This window comes from Malaya genurostris, chromosome 3 (genome assembly GCF_030247185.1).
Source record: "Malaya genurostris strain Urasoe2022 chromosome 3, Malgen_1.1, whole genome shotgun sequence".
Lineage (NCBI taxonomy): Eukaryota > Metazoa > Arthropoda > Insecta > Diptera > Culicidae > Malaya > Malaya genurostris.
The window spans coordinates 175883813-175902017 of record NC_080572.1 but is presented as its reverse complement, the minus strand read 5'-3'; the positions used below and the strand labels follow the sequence as shown (position 1 = coordinate 175902017).

General features: G+C 36.4%; 1 protein-coding gene across 7 annotated transcripts in view; it reads left to right on the top strand.

Annotated features, from left to right (window-relative positions):
- Window positions 1-18205, top strand: part of LOC131434739 (protein furry) — a 433830-nt gene that overhangs the window by 101646 nt on the left and 313979 nt on the right. For 5 of the 7 annotated variants that reach the window (XM_058601810.1, XM_058601813.1, XM_058601809.1 and 2 more), the window contains one exon: window positions 9965-10108. The exons of the other annotated variants lie outside the window; for them this stretch is intronic. In XM_058601810.1, coding sequence (XP_058457793.1) covers window positions 9965-10108 — 144 coding nt within the window. The remainder of the gene's footprint in view (window positions 1-9964; window positions 10109-18205) is intronic. 7 annotated transcript variants of the gene reach the window in all.

The following is an 18205-nucleotide window of genomic DNA, read 5'->3' as shown; positions in this document are numbered from 1 at the left end:
GTATTTCAAACGACGATTTTGGATTACCTCAAGTTTACATTACTTACGAATATTGCAAATTTAAATTCTAAGTAAGTGATTGTATTATTTATCAACATTTCAACTGTGTTCGGTCCATGTTGGATTATCTTTTAGTTTTCTTTTTACACTATAAATATGATTCAAATCATAACGTGACACACCACTAAGAAACTATTGTTTGCGAATTAGAATTATCTACTTTTTTACATTCTGGTTCGACATTTTGCAATCTACATATCGTTTCTAGTACCTCGAAGTCAACAACCTATTATGTACTTTCTGTTGAAGATCATTCCAATTGAGTATTTTTTCTTTACACTGCGTGTCCACAAACAGTGTTTTATCAGTCTCATCTAACGGGTAAACAGTATGATAGATTCCAGAATCGATTTTCAGTGTTGAGTTCCTCTCAAAGCCTATAGACTCATCGTATGAGTCGACTGAATGCTACCTACTACTTATGATTTTAAATACTTTTCAGGTTAATGCAACAAGTTGGGTAAAGTGTTACAATATGCTTCCCTTAAGAAAATTTTGATATATTTTCTTCGAGAATGTGGATATTTCATTGCAATACGGCTGAGAAACATAATTTTAAATAATTCTGGTAGAAGTGATGAAAATTAATTGATAAAAACACATTTTTCAAAGCAACCACCTTCTTAGTGCTTTCTTTTGCCTTAGAGCCTTATAAAATGTGTTACAACACATCAGTGGTATATCCTACAATAATATACCTCCCAATGCTACATTTTGTTTTAGTAATCGTTATAAATCTATAACATTTTAAATCGAAGCACTCTGCTGAATCAAGAGGGGGCATAATATCTATAGAGTGACTGTTATGAAAAAAACTAATATATCAAAGATATGGCTTTGTTTCTTTGCATGTTCATACCATGAATGGAGACATTAACACTGTTAAAAGTAAGTTACTCAATTGCAACCGACTATTAGCGGTTTAAACGGATAAATTGCTTATTTAGTCGTCGCAAAATCTTACACCGAAAAGCTGCTGCCTAATGATATTTTCCAGTTTATTCATATTTTACATCAGACAACAACTGAAAATTTTGTTTAGAAAAGTCTTGGATGCTTGAAAAAGAGAGGGAGGTGTTTTAGCCAGCACGGGCGCTTTTTTATACTTTCCTGTATTTGCAGTGGAGTAAAATAGAATCATCCATATTGCATTAAGGACAATATTATTGCTTTGTACAACTCAATAAGGCTTTCTTGATGAGTACTCCTATAAACTGTATCAAGAAATTTAGTTTTCTCTGGTCATTTCTTTTTCAGATACCTTATGTAACATTTCCATGTTCATATGTGGTTCCTGTTTGTTTAGCTAAACAAATGATTATTATAGAACATTTATGGGAACTAAATCATAAGTCCTCTAATTGTCCAAGAGAACAAATGTCATTATCCTTATTTCAAATGTTGCAATTAAGAATAATCAGCAAATAAATTTTCTCTCATCTAGCCTTGGAGTTTTACTGTAGCACGAGAAGAGTGCAAGTAAAAATTCCCTTACCTTATTAATTATTGATATTAACGTAAGGTGTCGCGGGGTGTTACATTTTCGAAAGAAAATTTTCGATGAAATTCAAATAACGTATAACTGTATAACGTGTAACCTGAGACCCAACTATGCGGTCATTTACCTCTTATACAGAACTCCTATCCCTTGCTCCTCGCGGCACCAGTTATGTTGCGAGCAACCTTAGTGAAGATCGGGTAACCAACCCCGATAAAAGTAAAACAGGATGGATCAACTGCATATTGAAATCCATTGGATTCTCGGATGATTTTGACTTTCAGTTTAGTTTGGATCTCGTTAAAAAGACCCTGGAAGAAAATCAGTTTGGATAAGAAAAAGTTTTTGCTAGAATTTTTTTGTCGTGACTACGACTTACTTTACTATGGAATGCCTTTTCAAAATTTACCCTTTGAGAGAGTGATATGTTTTTGATCGTGAATATCTCTTGTTGTATCTAACGAATCAACATAATTTTTGCTACATGCCATCGGAAATATGATCACAATTTTATGATAAAATATTCAGTTGTGTGACATAATCTCAAATAATTCAAAATTAAACTTTTCTGAAATGTTTGGTATAAACGAGTATCAAAGAGGATAATTCATAAGGCGCGTTTGCCTTTCTCGTATTTTAAAAGCTAATAGCTTAGTGTTCTGTGAAAGGATTTATATAATCTAACTATCAATAGAATCGAAATTTTTCAACTTAAACGCGTATAGCAACAGCATTGAAGTATTTCATAAGTACCGTATTGAAAAACCTGTCTCATTTGACCCATGTCAACACCAGCCAATCAGAACGCGTTCTGAGGAAGAGAACAAAATATCTGCTGCTGTACAACAAATCGTTCGAGAAAATGTCCCAAACAGTGTTTAATATCGTAGTGAGTTCCACAATTTGGTCCTTCTGAAAGGAATGAATCCCGTGCAGCATCCGGATAGTTTCTTTCAATGAAATAAAATTTTATATGCTGCTATTTTTATAGCCGTTAGGACCGCCCATTAGTGAAAAAGCTACAAACGAAATCAGGTAAAAACAAGCCTCTCAACAAAAATTGGATCAGTTTGGATTCTATCGCCACTGCGAACAGATGTATTTTGTGTCGTTTGCAAAGCTAGTTTCCCCTCCGACAAGAGCGATTACGTCACAGCTGCCAGTCATTTGCATTGGTGAAAAAGCAACGGTGGAGAGCATTACACAAAATCAGCCGTTCTAATGGCTCTAAAAATTTTCTAAAGAACTATAAGGATTTGTTGTTCGCAAATCGAAAGGAAATATCATCAGTTTAGTGCAAATCTAGAACAGTTTGGTTAGATTTGTGCACTTTTCGCTGTGTGAAATTTACAGTAATCTAGATCAAGTGAAGCCTTCTTTGTTTTTGCGAAAATTGTGGAAAAGGGAAATGCTTGCACAATTCATACAATTGATCAACTAGGGTAACAGAGGTGTTTTGGCCCACTTTAGGATTGATTTTATTTTGGCCCACTTACTGAAAATTTCCATGAAATGTTGTAATATCTTTGAAAACCCCGTCCGCAATAGGTAATTTAATGTGATTTGCTTCAAATTGATGCAACATGGGTTACTTAAAATCGGTTAAATCCATAAAGTTTGTTAGGTGGGCCAAAATATATGAAGTGGCCAAAATGTTACCCTAATTGATATTCGGAAGTGTTAAGGAACATGTCAGTTGTTTTCGTATTCACGACATCCAGTTATGTCTCTGACATTACCCACTCGCCTTTTTTTTCCTTTAAAGTGCCCATCTTGCAATATATGATCGGTTGGTATCTTAGAACAAAATTTTATAAAATTCAAAAGTTACGATTTTTTGTAAATCTTCTTTAAATTACATTAGGGAATTCAATATTTTATCCGAAAATATGACTATTTTGTAAAAATCATTCACACAACACTATTTTGTTTTGGAGGATTTGTCAGTTTTCAACTATAGCCATTGGTAAAAAAATTGGCCCTTTTCAAGTCCAGTCTAGATCAATCTCTGAAAAACAAAGTATGCAAAGTAGTTTTTTGTGACAAAGTTTACATTAATAAATTTCAATCACATTGGAGAGGGTGCTGCCCACACTTGTTCGTGTTGGCGCAAAATTTGTCTTTATCTAAATTTATTGTTTTTCACTTAACCGTAAGGTCTAATTTTTTGGCACAAAAACTATTAATTCCCACTAGCAATTGATGATCCACAAATCTTATAAGAGGCTCCACCTTTTGTGTATAGTTCTGGCCAGAATTATTTTTTCTCATCGTTTTAAAGTTTTAATGTACGATATATACAAAACGTATCGGACAAGAAAATGTTTGGTTAGAATGTTTGGTTTTTTTTCTTACAAGTGCCGATCTTGCAATATATGGACATTTAGCAGTGGACATACTTACCTATCTTAGAACATAATTTAATCAGAATATAAAAATGGAATTTTTTTTTTCGTAAATCGATATATACTTATTGTCAATTATTTGAAAAAAAAAATGGTAAAAATATTTGCAAAGTAGCTTTTTTACAAAGTCCGAATACCGTTTAGACCGGAAATAATCTAAATTAAGATTTGCTCACCGTTTATCTATCATCTTGAACAAATCCATTTATCCAAGGGTAATTTGAAATCTCCACTAACATTTAAACGACTTTTTGACATTATTAGATTCAAATTTGGGAGAATGCTTTTGTTAAAGTGCAAGTTTCGCCAAAATTTGGCAAGTTTGGAAGAAGAATGAATCTTGTTTTCTATCCCACTTGTTGAAAAGTGGTAAAGCTGGTTCTGGACAAATGATATCGTTTGTTTCACCAGCTTCAACCAAAATGATCGGGCATCCATGAGAAATAAGCAGTATTTGATGAAACCTGACATTCGGAATAAAAATTAAATTCGCTTACGATTGTTTCTCTTTTGAAATTCCACACCGTAGATTTCTACTTGGAACACAGTACAGTATCATCCACTAAGTGGATGGGACTGCTCTAGTCTTATTTCATGACAATAGACACCATCATCAGCACATTCTTCTAACAGAAACCTGTACGTATAAGAAAATATGTGTTCATCAAGTTGTGGGTCCAAACAACTAGATAACCACTCCTCACGAAGAATATATCTCAAATAGAATGTTTTGAAAGGGAAACTGTATGTGAGAGTAAGGTCACAGGAGCGAGTGAGTACTTATCCCTAGTAATCATATACTACTGGAAGCTTTTCACGTTTATTAGATCAATTGAATGGTATGGGCTTCTTTACTCGAATCAGAAAAGGTATAAAACCGTTTCTGAAACTGAAATGAACATCCTTCGATCTCGATTTTCTTCTATCTATTAGCATTGGAAAGCTTTTTCCACCACTTCACTCAGATGACCGATGGGCGCCATTGTAAGCTTGTGTTTCATTTTCTATTGTCATGTCACTTCAAACTTCAATACGTATCGAATTCATCGAAGGTACGGAGTGTTTTAGTGGTTAACCTAGTTTCGATAAACATTTAAAAAATGTTTCGAAATTCGGGAATGTATTTTTAAGATCATGCTTTTTGACACCGCTATAAATCATTGATTAAATCCATTATTGCGTTTCATAAATCAGCCATCGAATGATGCGGTCGATGAATGCAGGGATTTTTTTTGGTTAACTCCTTCAAATAGTTTTCACTGTTGGCATAAAGAACTGCAACAGATTTCTGTTGAAAAGATAAATCCTGCATTCAGCAACAGTGAAGTCTAGCACCAGGTTGATTTTCTGGCTTAAAATGGATTAAAAAAAAATCTGGTAAAATGGATTAATTCTAACGTATTATCTTCGTGAAAAAAAGTAAGCTGAAGGACAGTAAAAAAAAAAACAGAAGGAAAATGCTATAGGATAACGGTTTCCTCATTCATATAAGCTCCAGTAGTCATCATATATACAAAAACCATTAGCTAGAGTGAGATCTTCTGTCTCTGTTCGAAAAATTGTCTTTTCGGGTAAGATGAAAATAGGTGTTTCAAGTTTTCGCCTCACTATAACAGCAGTGTTTAGCAAGTTTCGCACTATTTTTGCTGCGCTATTGCTTCTTAGAGCTACAGCAAAGTTATTGTATCCTATTTTATCATAATTCATTGATTGAAAGTCGAGTAATCGGTAAAATAATATGGCGGCTCTACTAATGAGATGACTGTTGGTAGGGGAAAGTGTTATAAAGCGCCACTGCTGGCCAAAACGCCCCTTTCCTTTTTTAATTATTCAAGACTTTTCTAAACAAAAGTTTTATCTCTAATGTTATCTTTTCATAAGATCTTTCTGGTATGCAAGTTTGGCAGTTGTGGTTTGCTGGAAAACATGAAAAAACTGAAAATATCATTAGATAGCTTTTCGATGTAAGGTTTTGCTTCGACTAAACAAGCATTTTAATCGTGTAAAACGTCTAATGGTCAATTGCAACTTAGTAGTTAAACTTCAGCAGTGCTAATGTCTCTATTTACAGTATAAATATCTAGAGAAACAAAACCATTTCTTGGATATACGAATTTTCTCATAACAATCACTCTATGGATATTATGCCCCACCTACGATTCAACAGTATGCTTCGAGTTAAAATATTGTTTTAAAGATTTATAACGGTTATTAAAACAAAAAGTAGCGTTGAGAGGATAAAAAATTGTAATTAATTGATTATGCAATTGATTTCTGATGCAAAGAATAGCTTTTCTTCCATACCGACATTTCAAGGGGCATATTGCATCATTATTGTGGGGCATACCCCTGATCAATTCTCATCACTTCTTCCGAAATCATTGAAAATTATGTTCCTCAGACGTATTGCAAAGAAATACATACATTCTCAAAGAAAATATATCAGTACATTTAGAAATATCTCAATGCTGTTCCCTGCTTCATTTATATGTAATCCGTCAGCAACTTGGTCGGCGTATCACCACTTCAATAGCAGTGCGGTAAAATTTCATTTTCAATCGAATAATATAAGATGAAAATGAAATTTATAGCCGCTGACCTTTTGCTAAATCATTTGACTTTTGCTGTCATTTTCAAGTGAAGCTCCCAGAATTCATCGTCAGTTGAATAATCGTACCTAGTCATTTGAAGTTATGCTTGCTCAGTTTCGAGTGCCAAGTAGTCTAGCTGCTTCGTTGCCTTCGCTCTTGGTAGTAAGTTAATCTATGTGTATTCTGTGATTGATATTTCAGCTATCTGGTTTGTCTTTCATCTATTATCTTGAACCAATTTGAATGTTTACATAAACCTCATTTGAAGGCTGCTCTCATACTATTGAAAGAGATATTTTGTTACTTCAAGAGATCAACTGACGGTGGTTAAACTGAGCCTCGATTGAAGAGAAACGAGTGATGAATTGAATGCTGCTTGTTCGGGCCGTCAGCAAACATTGCGTGTGTCAGAGAATGAAGTTTACTGCACTAGAGAGATCGTCAATGTGCTCCACAATCAGTTTCAATTGAATTGAATGAAGTTTTACTGCACTGTTCAATAGTATGCAACACAATTTCAGGAACAAAAGGCGGTATTCTATGTCTTTTGTTTTCACAATACCGGCAAACGCATGTTTCGAACATACAATACTATAAACTGTTTTTTTGTTTCTGTATGTGTGTGAAAACTTGTTCGTAGGCTCAGGCATTCACAAAGCGGTTGATTTTTCAATAGCTAATATGTGATAATGTCATTGCAATGACAACAGGTTAAATCAATTTATGTGATGAATACCTTTGGCTTTCTTTTGACGTTATTGAGCCGAAAATTTTTCTTCGATGTTGCATACACTTACAAACGAGTTTTGAACATTTAATCAAAGTGAACACGCCAGAGTAAGTGCAATCTAGAATATTTAAGAGTATTTTAGTAAACACTAGGAAATTGGAGAAAAACGTATGGGTTTTGTGACAGAATTACAAGGATTTTAAGGCTGCGCCCCTTCGCAAAATGCAATACCGTGCTGGGTCATTAATCAGACAGAGAACAGTCTTGTGGCTCAGCAAATTATATGAAGGCAAGAAACAGCAAAGTGTTTATAAGAATAGTGAAGTAGGAATGAAACGAAAGATAACACACAATATTACAGGGTCCGGCACTCGAAGTGTAACCAACTTCAGACCGCTCGCGCAGCTGACGCACGGGCATCAGCTCTCTAGAAATTTGCTAAATGACAGTTCGGAGTTGTATTGTTTACAAGCGCAAGAAAGCATTTTGCCAAAAGTGAACGCGAAAAAAAAATCTTGACTTGAGAGAGCGAAGGAGTTGCTTCGTTTGGCCGAAAGCGGTCAATTTCCGAACATTGTATTGTCTGACGAGAAAATTTTTCCAATTGAGCAATTCGTAAACTCTCAAAACGATAGGGTTTACTTGACCGACCGTTCATACGAGAATTTGAGTCATCGATTGGCCACCAGGAGGCAGCACCCGCAACAGATAATGGTTTGGGCCGCTGTAACCGCAGATGGGCGCTCTCCAATCGTTTTCATCGAGCCTGGCGTCAAGGTAAATGCGACATATTATCGGGAAAGTATTCTGGAGGTTGCTTTGAAGCCGTGGGCAGACAAACATTTCGGTGGCAGACCATGCACGTTTCAGCAGGACTCGGCACCGTCTCACAAAGCTCGAGTGAACCAAGAATGGCTGAAAAACAACGTTCCGAACTTCATCACGTCCACACAATGGCTCTCGAATTCACCAGATGCGAATCCAATGGATTATTCTCTTTGGGCCATTTTGGAGAACAAAGTCCGAACTAAAAGATACACCAGTCTCGAGGCGCTGAAAAAAGTTATTGTCCGCGAGTGGGCCTAAATACCTGCAAGTCACATTCGGCAGCTTGCGATTCGTTTTTTGACCGTCTCAAGGTCCATAGTCTAGGCAAAAGGTGGTCATATCGAGCAAAAGTGAATTGATTCTGAATTTTGTATTATTTTTACACATTTTGTATTTTGAATTAAGTAAAAGTAATTTTCCAAACTGAATTTATGGCCTTTTTAATTGGTTACACTTCGAGTGCCGGACCCTGTAAAAAGTTGGAAATACTCAAACAATACTCAAAACCAATCATCGTAACGAGCAAATAAAAGACTTTAAAGGAATATGATAAATGGAACGAATGCTTGCAGGCATATTTTACGGGACTTTCTAGAAGTTCGGAAGTTATTGTTCTTTGAAAAAAAGGCAACACAGTAGCATACCTTTGTTACACATCAAACTTTGGAAATGTTTGTTTTTCATCTAGACCATGAATCCACTTTGAAAATTTTACTTATCTTAATTAAAACAGCCCGTTTGCTTTTGTTGCATGCGCTAGTAGTTTTGAAAGTTTTCAATATTGGAATCGAAACATACGAAAAACCTGTTCTGAAAATCGGAAATGCATTTACAGATAATCGGGGAATCCGGAAAAAATGAAAGATCTAAGTAAGTTGGAAGTTTTATTTGAGAAATCACTATGAATCTATTCAAAAGTGAGATACATGGCAAATATTACATATACTTTTATAAATGCATTCAGATGAGAGAATCAAAATCATAAGAAAATCAGACTGATTCCTAATTGCTTTGATTTATAATTTTATTGGTATTACCAGTTTAGAAAACAGGTTTTAATGATCAAGGCTCTTCACATTTTTGAAGGTCCACAGGAGGATACGAACAATAGGTTGATGAGACTCGGGGTACTTCCATAGAATCTTATCCTAAATTACTAAAATTTTAATATGTGGCGAGCATTGTGGTTTTTAGTTTCAATAGCTGCATAATACAGCCAAAAAATTAATACGAATCAATTGCTTACAATAAAATCATCGATCAAATCATTCAGTCACTAGCATTTCTTTTATTTTCCAAAGGTACTTTTAAAATTGTTTTTTTTACAGCTGTGAAGAACATATGTTGTGATGGGCTTGTGTTTTAAAAGTACGGGGCGAGTTCATTGGCACCAATATTTAACATTAGGATCTCGATGCAATTGGATGAACATTCACTACTCACATCATTAACGATGCGCTGTTTCAACTTCATTCATCTTACACTACTGTACAATAACATGGTTCTCGCTTTTTAGTTAGATCATGGCCGCTGGTTTGATTGAAACATTATTCCAAACATCGAATTGGTTTTGGTTTTGGTTATCCGTTTGCCTAAGATCACTTCAATTTATACGTTTACAATTTATAGTATTAACTTTTATTCTCTTTTCTTCCTTTGTTTATGACCGCGTCTAATCAACATGAATTTGGGGTCGATCGATCGTGAACCCTAACAACAAACAATACAAAAACTTCTACAACTATTTCTACTATTATACCACTACTTCTACCACTACCACCACCACTACTACTACTACTACTACTATTATGAACTACTGCCACAACCACCATCACCAACCACCACTCTAAAGTCTGCATGATCAGTCGGATTCCCGCTCATTGTCCGACTCGTTGGACAACATTCCGTCATCCGTGTTTGGACCAGAAGGAATCGTAACTCGGTTCACCTTACCTCTATCGTATGGCCGCAAAGATGCCAGACATAAGCGACAAGGGTAATGTTTCGGAAGTAGTTGATTCTTACCATTAAGTGCACCTTATGTTATTATTTTCTTATTATTTCACACGTTTTGGTTCGATTGTTGCCTAAGGAGTTATATGTGTAGTGAAGAGTTGAATAACAGTTTGAATCATTTCCTAAGCAAACCGTAGAGATTGTAGCGCTAAAATTGAAATGATGAAAAAATGTAAATCCAAAATGTTTTCATTATGAAAAGCACAAAAGGCTAAAAAAAAATTGTTATCATAAGATGCTGAAATTAATCTTCTGAAACAACGCTTAAAAGATTGCAGAGTTTATCATGTTTATTCCAACGAATGTTTCTTATTCACGCAAGCCGCTACACTTATAATGTCCTAATTCGGCACTCCGGTCAAAAGTAGTATTTTAAAGGCAAATTCATCTATTCATTGGCGATATGCGGGGTAAACCATGATGACGATTAGTGAAATCCAAATTTATCATCGATCTACCCAATTCTAAAACATTAAGACTGCTCCTACATGTTGCCTCGCTGGCTACGACTCATACATTTCATTACCCTGTTACGCTACCGGTAAACGATTGAATGTTGCTCACTAGAACTTTGTTGATTGTATGTTAAAATAACTAACTGCTAGCTAGTCCAATAGAGCATTCTAGTTGTATTCATGATGTAGTTTTGTATTGTAGATGTTATGGGTGAATGTTTTTTTCGATATGAATCTTTAGTACAGTAATCATGGTTTTGTATTATTCAGTTTTCGTTTTAGTTTGAAGGAAAATATATCTTTTTCGATATTCAAAAAGGAGACAATTGAAAAGAACGAGAGAAGTTTTCATTGTATGATTTTATTAAAACGCATCCAACGATGTCAACTGTATGAAGGGACTAAAAATAATGAATCCATAAATGGACTTCATGTTTTCATTATGTTTCGTCTTCGATTCATCCGTGCCTAACAATTTATATTTACCTGTTATGTTACTTAGCAGTAAGATATTCTTGCCTCGTTTCTAATTTTAAGATTAAGTGTATGTGTTGGGTTGTGTGGTGTATTGCGAAGATATTTAATGGTGTGTGTTCGTGTAGATGTATGAGTCTTCTACGAAAACTTGACATAAGTGAAACGGGAGCGAGTCATTTCGCCGAAAGGGTCATTTCGTCGAAAAGATCATTTCACCGAAAGTGTCATTTCGCCGAAAGGGACATTTCGCCGACAGGGTAATTTCGATGACATCATACTATTATTTTGTGTGTGTTATTATGCCTCCTGTATAACTGATGTGGCGCAGCCGAAGCTAAGATGACTCAGCGGCATAAAGCCGCTGAGGCGACGCCGGCTGAAGAGGCCACCGACCCGCCGTCGGAAGCGGCGGCCTTTTGCAAACAAACCTGTAACCGCCTTGTTTGCGCGGTCTACTTAAAACTAGGTTTCTTTGCTTAGCGGTAGCGAGGTCGGACAGCACACGAATCTAATCGATGTGGCGAAGCCGCATTAGGTATTTTTTCACTTAGTAAACGAAAAATACCACATACATTTGCTTGGTAGATACACCTATGCAATTGCGTTCATGGTTAGTGGCTAATAGTCAACAAGTTTCCTTGGGAACTCTGTTCTTAGGTTCATGAATCAATCTTTATTCAAGTGTACAAGAATCAATCTTTATTCAAGAAGTACAATTGTAGGTCAACAAAACGGTCCTTAACGTATTATGATTCATTTATGTTTATTTGAAATCAATTCCAATTATAATACTTAGACAATTGCAGGAATCGACGAAATGACCCTTTCGGCGAAATGACCCTTTCGGCGAAATGACATTCGGCGAAATGACATTCGGCAAAATGTCATTCGGCGAAATGATCCTTTCGACGAAATGACTTTCAGTGAAACGGCTTTCGGCGAAATGATCCTGATCCAAGTGAAACGAACCGCCGAAGAATTATTCTCTATTGCGACAATGCTAACTTTCCCACAGTCGCACATTATCTACACCAGGGGTGGAATCATGTAAGGTGATTATCACCAAGTGATTATCACTTTTGAAAATTTGGAATCATGTAAGGTGATAATCACCAAGTTCTGTCACCACTGCTGAAAGACTAACATCACTATCAAATGTTGGCATTACGATTTTATCACCTTCATGTCAAAATGGAGGTGATAGCAATTTAGTTATCACTTTTAGTAGTGATTTGATTTTTTGAGAAGTGACTTTATAAATTATTTTCCGTTAGGTGAATTTTAAGCCACTGATATAAACATAACCTACCAAAATTGGTCGGAGAGGATAATTTTTTAATAAAATTCGTACTGATATTGTGTCAAAATTAAATACTAAAATGAAAAGTAACTTAGTTTGAAGAATTCATACAATGAACGGTAGTATTTATCAATGAAATCAATTCATTTATGTTGTAATTATTATTTGAAGGGATATCATTGGGGTATTCGTAATTTCGTTTAGTCAAAGATAAATTGCTTTCTGGAAAAGTGATAAGTTTATGAATGTAGACATCTCCTGTTGCACATAACGTAATAACATAAAAAATCTATGCTAACATTTTCAGTAGAATTAAATGGTCGTGACTTAGTGAGCGACATATCAGTCTCGTTCAACTGAACGAGTAAAAAAAATTAAACTGCGTTCTTAATTTTCTTCTTGTGAGTTGAACTAAAATTGGCAATATTTTTGGATATTCGTAGTACCGGTGGATAAAATTTCCAAAATTAAACTAGCATTCGAAAGCTCTGTGATCATGGTACTACAAGAAAAGCCATAATCGTAAAGTGAATGAAAACTATACACAAAATTATTTAACGGATCTTTCTCATTCGAGAGGAACATCGTTGTGAAACATCAAGAAGATCTAACAATTCGTGTCATTTCAAAGCTAGCAAATTTATCCCAAAGAACTGACTGCGACATTGATTTCCATTGAAAAATAAAAATCGGCACTAAATTAAACCAACAAGTGAACTTTTTATTTGTTTGTGCGCCGTTTGCCATACTCGCGAGGCATTTTTTTTCAACGTTACGTTAATGTTAATGAAAAGGACTGAAAACTATAGGAATAAAAATTCAGATTTTAAAATATTATATGGGTATACGCAACTTTCATATGTTACTCCTCCTAATATCAACGGTATACGCCACATTCATATTTTACTCCTGAAAAATTGATGTTGAGGTTATAAATGGTGTGAAGTTGGCTCAATCAATCGGTGATTCCAAACATTCTGGTGATCACCTTTTTATCACCATGAGGTGATAGTCACCTATCACCTTACATGATTCCACCCCAGTATACCGTAAGTTCAGAAGCCCAATTTTACGCTCTTAAGTAAAACACCTTAAAAGCGTTATTTTTAAGATTAAGCACCTTTAACACAGTTACATAGTTTGAAAATTCTATTTATGAAAATAATCCCCCTAAAAGGGAGATACAAATAATATTTTGGATCAGGGGCTGATATGGGCTAAGTATTTCGACAAAATTGTGTAGAAAGTAATTTCAAACAAATTTTCAAAAGACACCATAGAAATATCGTTATTCTTCTTAAATATCGTTTTTATAAAAACTGATTTTAGGAGACCAATTTAATAGCCTGTTCGCACTATACCGGGACTGTCCGGGACGTTTTTTTCCTTATCGGCGATGAATGAGCTGCCGGCGTGTGTATGTATTGGAATCCTGGATCCGGGATAAAATCCATTTGATTGCTGCCGATATTCCTCGCCGAGTTTTTTTTTCCAGCGCCGACGGTGTTAGTTAGCGGCCTCTACCTGATACAACACGAGAATTTAGCATACAACTGATTTCTGATATTTTCAAAAAATCCGGGAGCGCTCCATACTTATGAAAAAATTTGAAACTTTTTTTTGTTGTTTTGTAACTTACCATACTAATAATTAAAAAAAAAGTTTTGATTTTCGTGGTTTGGAGATAATTTAATGCACAATATCCCATATATGGGACAGACTTAAACTATCGAAAAATAAATTCCGGGTGTTTTTGAAAAATCATGCAATTAAGTTAAGAAAATACCTTATAGCAAAAATTTCACTCGAGATCCTGTTCTGGTGACATTTGCAAATTTGTTTAAAATCACTTTCTACATAATTTCATTGAAGATACTTGTCCCTGAGCCAAAATGATATAGGAATCTCACTTTTAGAGGGACTAATAAATAAATCATTTTGAAAAGCTTCTTTACGCTTCGTCTTCGACTCGTCAGTGCAGATCAGTTCAAATTTAACTGTTTAGTGCAAACTTAAACAGTTCAATTTGAACCGTTTAGCAGACGAAAATTTTTTGCGTTTTTTGCGAAACAATTTTTTATATCGCGTCGAAGCGCAATGTTTTTTCTTGACGTTCCGAAGGGAACGAATAGGCGTCTGAACTGGCCGACCACAGTTTTTGATTATTTAGGGGTTTTGCTAAAAGCCTTTTTTTTTTGCTATGGGGCACATATGGGCACAACACCGTTTTCACTATTCTTTTCGTTTCGTCTTCGACTCGTCGGTGCAGAGCAGTTCAAATTGAACTAGCCAAATTAAACAGTTTAATTCGAATCAGTAAACAGATTAAAGTCAACGCTATTTGCGAAACACATTTTTTCATTGTCTTTCCTGACGTTTGCATCTAAACTGGCCGTCCAAACACCTGCTTAGCGGGTTGAATTGAACTGTTTAAGTTTGCACTAGCAAAGCAAAGTCTTGACATTACATTCCTTTGGTGGAATTTGACCTTCTGTTTCAACAGACTTCGCAGCCGATTCTTACTGTACAGAACAATTGGATGGCCAGTGCTACGATTCTACTGACACTACGAATCCTTCCAGGTCAAGGCTCGAACATTGCCAAGCCGTTTGCACTAAGCAGTTCAATCTTAACTGCTCTGCACTGACGAGTCGAGGACGAAACGTGAACCAGTGCTCAGTATAACCCTGATTTGGCCCAAATGATTTATTCGTTTTCCCACACGACAATAATAAATTGTGTGGTTAACGTTTTTCAACGCCTGAAGAAGCAGTTGATGCGTTCAAAACACACGTTTTGGAGATACTACATTCTATTCGGAGTGGGAAAAGGGCTGCAAAAATTGATCCGATTCCAAACAAAAATGTGTTGATCTTCATGATGACAACTTTGACAAATTGAAAAGACATTTTTGATGACAGCCCGTTACTTTAAATTGTCTATTTCCAAACTTATCGAACACCTCTCGTAGTGTAGCACGCATTGCTGCTTGCCTGATTGCATACTGCGCTAGTTATGATCAGAGTTTAAAATTGTCACGCATTCTCAATGAAAGAAACCATTCCAAAAGTCTCATTTTCAATATTTTACTGTCTCATTCGTAAATGACCGACACCAGAGCAAACGAAGAGATACGAAGCATTTTCGTTTCTCATCGAAAAAATGAGAGAGTATAATTGCCAACGTCGCTCTCTCTTCTATGACAAGAAGAAACCAAACTAACGTCTTCAGGGAGCATCAACAGAATTTCAATTCTCATTCTTTTAACGATGTATTGAAAATCTGTGACGCTTGGCTATAAAAACTGACTAAAATATGATAAATCGAGTAATTACATCCCAGAACCTCTTTGGAAACCAAAACTACTACAAATTCGAGCACCAACAGGTCAAAGTTATTGTGAAACCTTTTTCTGTCATTTTCAATTCTCACAGCTTCGGTTGGATATTGACACTGCATACTATGGGATTTTCACTGGAAACTGCAAATGACAAAATTTTGAAACTACTGTCCCGCTTATGCTATTGACTGGATATGGATTTCGTTCTCATAGTTTGCAAGCGATGCTGAGAGTGACAGTAATTTCTTGTCATTTTCGTCTATTTTTAGTCAATGAAAATGACTTTCATTAGCTGGTTATGATGATCTCTCTTGGTAGACCAGTTACGTCTAGTGATTGGGGTTCTAAGGGGACTTCCGCTCCACTGGCGCCTCGAACACGTTTGGTTCGAAACGGTTGGTTGTGATTAGACATAGTTCCTGACGGTGGAGCTAGCTAAAATAGAAAAAAGAAGATCTCCCGAGACCGTAATACACGTTTTGTAGCGATTCTTCACGCGCCGGCGAAAATCTAGACATCAGATGGAGGATGTCTTCCGGTTCACAGGCGTCCTGATGATCAGTACCCGGTGCTACGTCACAATTTGAACAGTCTAGTTTCGGATGGTAGTTCTACTGAACCTGGTGTTTTGATACCTACTTATCTGGTGTCAAGGTTGGTGTGATGTTTTCGGGTGGAGGTTGGATTCAGTTTTACCGCTGCTCTAACGTCCTAAACGGGTTAGGTCTACTCGGTCTAAGCCTTGAAAATGAGTCTAACGTACCCCGATTTCGGTCTGACTCCTACAGGTCTTCACAACATTTGCACTGTAATGACGACATGATATGAGTCCCCTATTTAAAAAATTCATTTCATTGTTTGTTCGATATTCTTGGAGATTAAATTTCCAACAAAGAACAGTTTTGAATCGTAGACAGTCGAATACTTCTCCGAGCTCTCTGTTGACCTACAATGAGTTGCTCGGAATGAGCCTTCCTTTCTCCGCACTGTTCTACTCTTGCTGTCATCACGCCAACGTGTCGCTTTCTGCCTTTGACGATATTGTTCTGCTTGCGACTCGCGCGACCGGAACGCCCTATTCAGCTTTTCACGGTTCTACTGGGATTTCAGTGCCGTACCTTAGCTAGCGACTTGTGCTGCTTCTCGGACCGCCGACGTTTGCGGTTATTACTTGGCAGACATTTCATCAAATATCAGTACCAGGTGTCTTCCCGCTCGGCATTTTGGCTACCTGGGCAGCCATGGCCACCAGACGACTACCAAAATTGTGTCAGTGACGGCTGTCAAATCCAATTTTGCAAAACATAGTCGTTTGTATCTTAGTTAGCCGAGCGTTTTCATCAGTTCGCCTTCACTGAAAATGTCAAAGATTTCGATGTGGAAAAATCTTGGTGTATCGTTTGAGTTGTATGTCTGGCAGCAGTGAGGCAGTCACTGCTTGCTCCAACGTTCGATGAAAGCAAATACTCAACTGCTACCTACTGGAATACTTGCATCTCTTGGAGCACCACAGGGATGACGGCGAACGATTTGCTTAATAACTTTCAGTAAGGTGCATCTGAATTGTATCGAAGAACTCATTGCAGTAGATACAACGACTGTACTGAAGCATTAAAACAATATTGATCGAAGAAAGGTCACTGGAAGACTTCGAAAGCAAGCGGAAGACAAAGCCGCTCTGGCCAAGAGTCACTTGTTCGAAAGCACCAGAAGAATTGTTCGGATGAATGATTAGTTCACTTGCTTTTGCTTTTTAATGTTCTCTATTCGAAGGTTAAAAAATACTGATTTTTCATCTATTGAAAGTGTGTATTTATAACTGAATCGGTTGTATTGTCTGATCTATCCTGGCTTCCCATTGGTTGTAGTGGGAGAATGAGCGGGATTGATGGTATTGCTTTTTGTTGCTTTGCGTAGTTGACGGGCGCGAGACGCGACCTTTCCCTCCACTGAATGGATCATTCCCGAACATTCCTTATTGACGCGTTGATGTGTGAGTGAATTTAATAAAAGGTTATCGCTTCGCTGTTACGAATGAAAGGCTGAGGTTTCGCTGTTGCGAACAGTATATTTTCCATCACGTGTAGACGATCAGGAATGGCTTGGTTGGACTAATGTTTAATTTCGCATTTTTTTCTGAGTTTGGCAATTGTCTACATTCAAAAATCCTCGAAATTCGACTTCTTCATTTGTTTTCTGGTTGATCTGTGCGTTCTTTGTATTTTACACTAAAACCACTATTTTGGAATCGTTTAAACCAAAGTCGCGACCGATAGAGAATGTTCACCGTATACTTTTGCAAAACGGGATTCAACAGTCCTAAATAAATAATAAATCAACAGCACCCGAAAATGCATTTTACTTGGCAAGAATTTTGATATGTTCACTCGACTAATTGTGTATGACATTAACTTGCAATTGAAAAAACAAATGATTTTTTGAATCGTGATGTCTCAGCGAAAATGACCGGAATAGATTCGACGACTTTGTTTGCAGAGACATCTT